Genomic DNA, 7,558 nt, shown 5'->3' on the forward strand with positions numbered 1-7,558 from the left:
TTTCTGGCCTCCTTGCCTGGGTGGCGTGGATCACTGGATTCTAGCGCTCCGCTCCACTTGTATCGTGTACCAGCTGTACAGCTGCTCTGAGCTCACCGCCGCAAGACAAGGTTCCGCAGTTCTGGCTTCACAATTCAGGCTGTACTAACGGGGGCGTTCTGAAAACGCCTGATTTTGATGATATGTGTTGCGACTGAACTTATGGGCGTGTTCGTTTCCTATTAAAGGGCTCTAAAAATTTTAGAGTGCTCGCTCCCTCTAAAGAATCGAGGTCTTATTAGAGGCCGGATTAGAGGGCCGTTCGGTGCCGGGCCTCTGATGTTTCGGACTTTAGAGGGGTGAAACGAACGGACTCTAGTCGTAATGGTTGGGAGAATCTTCTTGGAAAAAGAAAAAGATTGCATGCATGTCTTATTCAAGCAGTCCAGCCTTTCTTGTCCATTCCTCATTTGCTTTGGGGCTGTTTCGACCTTTGACTAGCAATAAGAAGAAATGAGATTTTCCATGATCATATGGCCATTTCATATGTAGCCAGCAATAACATGTGCAGGCTAGGATAGATTATTTGCGGTTGTTGTTATCTACTTCATCCATTCCAAATTATAAGTCGTTTTCGTAAATCTAGATACATAATTATAATTTTTATATGCACCTAGATAAATATTATGTCTAGATACATAGTAATATGCATCTGGATTTGTCAAAATGACCTACAATTTGGAACGGAGGGAGTGACAACGTGTAAAGAAGAACTACTCATATGACACGTATAGAGAATATCCATATCATAAACTTAAATAGATAGTAGTAGTAATTTCTACCGAAGAGCAAGGAACGGATAGCTAGGTTTCTAAAGGTCTTCACCTTTGCGCCTATCCTCATGTGCGTTAAAGAGCAAGATCACCCATCCATACTACAAATAGAAGAAAGCCAGTAGCATGGATTTGATCCTTTTATGGAAAACACCGTAGTGTTCTCGTACGTTCTTATTTTCTTTATAACCTTGGTTCGCTTGCGTCTTTATGTTTACTTTGCGGCCCCAGTTAGATGTACGTTCTGTTGGTGCCACAAATTGTCACACGGCAAGTTATGCACACCACGCTAAATCCAGCAAGTGTTTGGTTGCTAAAAACATCTTTAACGTGCCCAACATGTCTGCTGCCTTGGGCCATCCATCATCATGCACTCATTTCGAAGTGAAGTCATGTCAAAACAAGTGTGTCAATCTTTTTGGGGCCACAAAATTCTTGCATACCAAGACCCGTTTAGATCGCAAGTGTTTATAACTTTTGTCACTTTTTGGTACTGTAGTGTTTTCGTTTATATTTGACAAATTTTATCTAATCATGAACTAACTAGGCTTAAAAGATTCGTCTCGTGATGTACAATTAAACTGTGCAATTAGTTATTTTTTATATACATTTACTGCTCCATGCATGTGTCCCAAAATTGATGTGATGGAGAGAGAGTGTAAAAATTTGGAAGTTGGAAGGGATCTAAACAAGGTCCAAACTTGAAAAGGTTTAGCAATCTTTAGAAGGCAACCAAACAGTCTCTTCCAATTTATCCTCCCCCTCCCCACCACCTCCTTCCTCTATCGCTTCATTCATGTTGACTTTTGTTTTTTTTTTAAAAAAAAAGACTACTGGACAACTCACAAGTCCAGCATCACACAACCCACCACCAGTAACTCACTAAATAAAACAACTAGCATAGCAACAAGTCCACAATGTTTTGTCCCATGTATATAGATTTCTGTCCCATAAGCTCGTATAGTTCTATTTTTGGTGTACTGTTCAATTCTATTCTAGCTATTCAATCTTTTGTTCCGCAACTATAGGTTTTTTTGTTGAATTTTGTCCACCAACTCATCTGGTAGAAAGGTTATAAGTGCACTCCGTTCACCAAGTGCGTAGGCATTCGCCCATCCTAGTGGACGTAAAAAGGTTTCTGGAGCGTCCAAAAAAGCTTCCTGCCAAGTTGTACAAAGTAATGGCAACTCCCAAGCGCCGAGCAGGCGGAGCACGAGATCGTCTTCAATCCCGTACGTAAGCCTGGAAAGCAACCGACCGAGCCTTTACGTACCACCACCAATGCCGGTGTCCGCCCCAACGAGAGCGCTTCGCTCACTGCTGACCTGCGCTTCACCAAAAGATGAGCTAGGGCCTCGGAGTACATACCAGTAGCCGCCGCCCTAGCGCGCGCGCCGGGGGGGGGGGGGGGGGGGGGGGGCCGGGGTGATCGTTCCACACCCGCCCCGTATCTTGCCGTCCGGGGAAAAAGAGAGCATCGTTACGATCTGACAGCGATGTTCAGTAGTAGGACGTGTATGTGTTTTGAGCTTTTGATCGGGCACTAGCCAAGGTCAGAGCGCTTGGTTAGTGGCGACACCTCGCGGCACCCGCGCCCTGCGGCAGCGTGGCGCGAGGTGATTAAAATTCTGCCGGGCCGCTTCACGTTGACTCTGGGCGGCCAGGCCGGTGCTGGATTCGCATACGTTGAAAGACCGCGTGTTATAGTACAAATAATGTATTTTTTAGGCACCAGTTCGCGTCGATGCTGCTGTGCCAAGTCAGGCAGGATGTTGCTACTTCGGAGAAGAAGACTAGAGAACGATATTTTTGACTCGAGAGAGGAGCAGAGTCCAGGAACAACCACGCGGACACACTGGCAGGCTCCAGAGAAGATGCATTTCCAGAGTGCACTTCCACATGCAGCATGTGGACACACATGCTGAAGCCATGAACGCCGGCCTGTCACACAGCTGAGTAACCACTTGATTCCACGGCTATAATCTGATACAGTGATACATACCACACATCAACGAAGGGGGCAGGGTACATGCTAAAGGTTTAATGAAGCTTGAAATCAAGATTATTCTTCTTCATCAGGCAGCAATTATGGCTGACTCTACCACGTCCACTACTGATCCGCCTTTTTTTTTCTCAAAGGGTACCGTTGATTATCACGGAAATATTTTTCTTCTTATACAATTATAGACATCCTTAATATTATCTGCTTGAAATGTAAATGGTAGAACTTCAAATTGTGGCCATCATCCACATGAACAAGTCCATAATGTTGTGACTTGCTGATTGTTAAGTCCACTCACCAAAGGTAGTTAAGATTAATAAAATTAATTGATCTAGTTCTCGTGCTTAATGTGCATGAGCAGTCGCTACGTGGAGAACGCACTGATGACTCGCCCCAAATTCAGCTAAACCTCACTAACAGAAAGCTTATACATAACTACAGGCTACTGTCTTCCATGAAAGCAAAACTATATAACATCTAAAAAGAATAATCAATTACAGGGTCATCCTCCCATTTGGTGATTCCAGGTCAATGAAGGTAAAAACAGACCTGAGCAAATGTTGAACAATGTTATTTTTGTGGTGAAAATAAAAAGGGGGGAAATCAGATTCCAAACCCTTTACGTTAAACGGCTGGGTAACTTTGATACAAATACAAAGGATCATTAGAATGAGAAGGCCACACAATCCATCATGCAGAGCTCTGGTCAAAATCAATATATTACACTGAGGAGCATATATTGCTCAACTTTGCATGCATCTGAATCTGGATATTCAGGTCCTACAGCAAAAATGAACCCACAAAGAACAAATGTAACCTGAAAGTGTTTTCAGCCATGCATGAATACCAGGAACATGGAACACTACACACCCAACAATAAAAAAAAAGAAAAGACTTAATCTGCTTAAGCCGATATCCTACTTAGTTTATCCAAGGAGCAAAATGAACACGCAAATTATGAACAGACTGTCAAAACATAACCAGCTAGTGATCATGAATGCTAGGATTTCAAATGTATACACCCATTGCCAGAGAGATAAAGGATACTGATGGCAAAAATTGCTAGTTAGATGATTCATGGATGGAGGTGGCAATGGCATCTTACAATTACATGGCAGAGGATTCAAACAGCATGGCATCAGAATATAAACTCCACTAACCATAAAAAGGTGAGGCAAGAAATCGTTAAACGAGACTAATAAATGCTAATGATCATTCAAAGATTCAGGTTCAAACATCCAACATGCTGTGAAATATCAGCTATGCAAAAGCCAACCTTAAGGTCATATTAACATCTTATGTTGTCTAAATATCGCATGCCTGATGTCTCACATCAAAACCATATGTTGTCTAAATATCGCATGCCTGATGTCTCACATCAAAACCGTTGACATTCTAGCAAAATATGTGCAGAACTCATGCCACAAAGATTAGCTTTCAAGATAATATGATACAATACATAGATTATACAAATCAAAGAATATACTGTATGTAAATTTGTAGATTTGTAGTTCATACTTGATAACAGCACAGCTGCAAACTATTCCCCCAAAGCCACAGGTATAGCAAAGAGTTAAAAACAACTCACAAATCTCGTGCCAAGGATGGAGTATAGTGGTAGTACAATATTACATCAGGGCGCTAGAAAGACATCCCTAGTCTGCCAACTTGTTCAAGCGGTGAATTGTACTCCTGGCAAGCCTATTTGTAGGGTCAATCTTCAGAACCAAACGCAGGTCCTCTGCCCCAAGCCTATATTTCTCCGTGCTTTCATAAAGGAGAGCACGCTGCACTAGCACTGAGACATTCTCCTTATCTTGGTCCAGCACCTGCACAGGAGAGAAAACCACAGAGACTCACTAATCGGAACATATTTTTGTACCACCATTCAAGTCTTCTAGTAACAATCATATCATGCTAATCAGCTACCACATTAATCAAAGTACACTTTCAGGGTAATCAATATGTCTACAGGACAATGTGTTACCTTTGAGCAGTCAGCGATGGCCTTCTTGTACTCACCAACCTCCTTATATGAGGAAGCCCTTGAAGACAACACCTCGACAATGTCAGCATCTTTCCCTGATTTCTCAATGAGCACAACAGCCCAAGACAACCACTTGATGGCATCAGCATACTGCCCTCCCTTGTAACTATCCATCCCTTTAGCCTTAGCAGCCGATACCGTCAATCCGGATGGTGGCGGTGGCAGGCCGTCCAGCTCTGTGGTTGCACCACCACTATCACCACCACCAAACTCTGCCTCCACATCGACCCAACCATCCATCTCACCAAACATGTCACCCCCACCACCACCATTGCTCGCTGCAGTTGCAGTCGGTGCAGCTGTGGTCGAAGCGAACAGATTGTCCAAAGGATCCACACTAGAGTTCGCTACTGCGGCTGCAGGGGTAGGCGCTGGAGCTGATTGGGGTGGAGGCGTAAAGCTGGAAGGTTTCGTGGAACCAGAGCTCTGGAAACCTCCGAATCCAGCATCAGCGCTCTGGAAGCTCCCGAATCCAGCGTTGGCGCTGGAACTCACGCCCTGGAACGCCCCAAATCCCTGATCCGGCTTGACCGAACTAGCCTGCTTAGCCGCATTCATGGGCCCCGGCTTCGCCGCAAATGGATCTATCGAGCCAAATGGATCCTTCTTCTGCCCCATCGGCTGCGCGGCGGCCGTCGCCGCCATGCCCGCGGGCTTCATCGGCCGGCCACCGACGCCGTATCCACCGGAGCCCATCGGCGCTCCGGTCGTCTTCGGGAGCGCGCTCGCCATGCCGCCCATCGAGAAGGCAGAGCTGTTGGTACTGGCATTGGAATTCGCGCCGGTGGGCCTGGAGGCCTGCGGCGCGGCGGCGGATCTGAGCGGCGCGTTGGACTGGGCGCGGGAGGAGCCGGAGCCGCCGAGCGCGGAGCCGAGGAGGTCGCTGAATAGGGCAGGGTTGTTGGCCTGCGGGATGCCGATCCCGGATGAGGGCGCGGCGGAGGACCAGCTCCGGCCGAAGATGTCGCCGACCATGGAGGTCGGCCCGGATCCGGGCCCCGCCGCCGAGGCCGCGGCGGGGGACGGCTGGTGGGTCCACGACGGCTTGGCGCTGGTGGCGGGTTGGTGCGTCCACGAGGCGCCGGCGGCCGGCCTGGTGGAGGGGTTGGCGGCCGCGGCCGCGCCGGGGCGCTGGTCGCGGAGGGGGCGGGAGCCGGAGGAGCGGGAAGCGTTGATGCCGAAGTCGAACTGGTAGGAGTCGAAGGAGGTGGTGGTGGGGCGGGAGGAGGAGGAGGAGGAGCGGTCGCCGGAGTAGGAGTTCATGGCGGCCGGTGCCGGAGATCTGCGAGGAGGATCGGGAAGGGAAGGGAACGGTGGGGGGACGGTGGCTTCCCTTCCCTTCTTTATTTGTTCGTTTGATTTTTGTTCGATTTTCTGACCCCCTTTCGCGACTGGTCATCTCTTTTGTTTCGAAGGATGGAGGAAAGAGGCGGAAGCTGCGTCGTTGGCCGGTGGCCCGGTGGGGCGAGCACGATGGCGGGTAGGTGGCGGGTGCGTGCTGGCTGTGGCTGGAAGCTGGAAAATGTGCGGCGGCTGGGTTAGCCTTCCAGTTGTACTGGGCTTTCGGTTATGGTATAGTAAGCCCGTGGAGTAAACATGGTGGGCCGGCGCCGACACGACCCGCTAAATGCGGCCCAACTGATTTTTCGGATTTTTTTTTCTTGTGTTGGTGGCAAGACTCAGCTGACGAGCGTCGAGCGGCATGCAATGGAGTCAATCTTGGGCGGTGTTGGCAGCGTCAAGCTTGGCCTGTGTGTGCTCTGTGTGTCTGTGTTGTTGAGCGCAGTGTCCACGAAAACTGAAGCCTGATCAGCGTGTGGTCGGTCGCTAGTCAAGTCTCGAGGGCTAAGGAGGGTCTGGATGACTCGTCTCGATTCCAGCTTCTGTCTTTCCTTTGAATTTTGCAACGCATGGGCCCTGGACAGATTAAAGCCTGGCCATGCATCAAGAGCACTTCATTTCGTGCTTTTGCCAAACATCAAGAAAAGATAAGAACAGATCCGAGATACTCTACCTCTCGCTGCCCCCTTTGATTGGTCCAGAACCTCCGTTCCGGGGGGACAAAGCCGCTGGTTGTTCTTTCCAATCTACGTGTGCATCTGCATCCAACAGCAGCTAAAGCCCATAGCTAATTAGGCGCAGCTAGCCCAGCAGGGGCAGTCACGAACTTAACTGCAACATTTAGGCAGCGTTTGGTTGAAAAGCGAGGTAGAACGGAATGAATCCATTCCTGATTTTAGGAATGCGATGGGTCTAGTGTGTGTTTGGGTGGGATAACAGCTCCGTTAGCCACTGTTATTGCGGGGCCTGCCTGTTAGTCATGGAATCCACGCAACAGCAGCCGCTCAAGGTCCATCCGAGTATCCGACCATCCGTCTCCCTCTCTGCCCCAAATCCAACCAAAATCACCTGCTCCCCTCTCCAATCCAGCACGCCACCATGGAAGCCTAGCTGCTTCTCTCCATCGAGCACTACCAGCCACCATCAATCTCCTCCACCAGCAGCTCTTCTTCTTCCTTTCTTCTCCAATCAGCAACGGCAGCTACCAGCTAGCTAGCTTTCTTCTTGCCCACTCCCCCTGTGAAGCAAACAGCAGCAGCTAGCGCCACTCACTCTCTCTGTTCCTCTCTCTACCGAAGCAATTAGCAGAATCCAAGTCAAGTCACCTGCGCCGCCGGCGACAGCAATAAAGGGACG

General features: G+C 48.5%; 1 protein-coding gene across 1 annotated transcript; it reads right to left on the minus strand.

Annotated features, from left to right (window-relative positions):
* Positions 1-4,233: 4,233 nt before the first annotated feature.
* Positions 4,234-6,389, minus strand: LOC112875339 (mucin-1). Its single transcript, XM_025939159.1, has 2 exons — positions 4,802-6,389; positions 4,234-4,643 (listed from the first exon to the last, which is right to left on the minus strand). The coding sequence occupies exons 1-2, from the start codon at positions 6,122-6,124 to the stop codon at positions 4,470-4,472; spliced, it is 1,497 nt and encodes a 498-aa protein (XP_025794944.1). The 5' UTR covers positions 6,125-6,389; the 3' UTR covers positions 4,234-4,469.
* Between the last annotated feature and the right edge of the window lie 1,169 nt (positions 6,390-7,558).

Source organism: Panicum hallii, chromosome 9 (assembly GCF_002211085.1).
Source record: "Panicum hallii strain FIL2 chromosome 9, PHallii_v3.1, whole genome shotgun sequence".
Classification (NCBI taxonomy): Eukaryota; Viridiplantae; Streptophyta; class Magnoliopsida; order Poales; family Poaceae; genus Panicum; species Panicum hallii.

Coding starts and splice junctions, on each gene's coding strand:
- LOC112875339 (XM_025939159.1), bottom strand. CDS start 6,124: ATGAACTCCTACTCCGGCGACCGCTCCTCCTCCTCCTCCTCCCGCCCC. Junction 4,644..4,801: donor CCATCGCTGACTGCTCAAAG/GTAACACATTGT, acceptor TCTCCTGTGCAG/GTGCTGGACCAAGATAAGGA.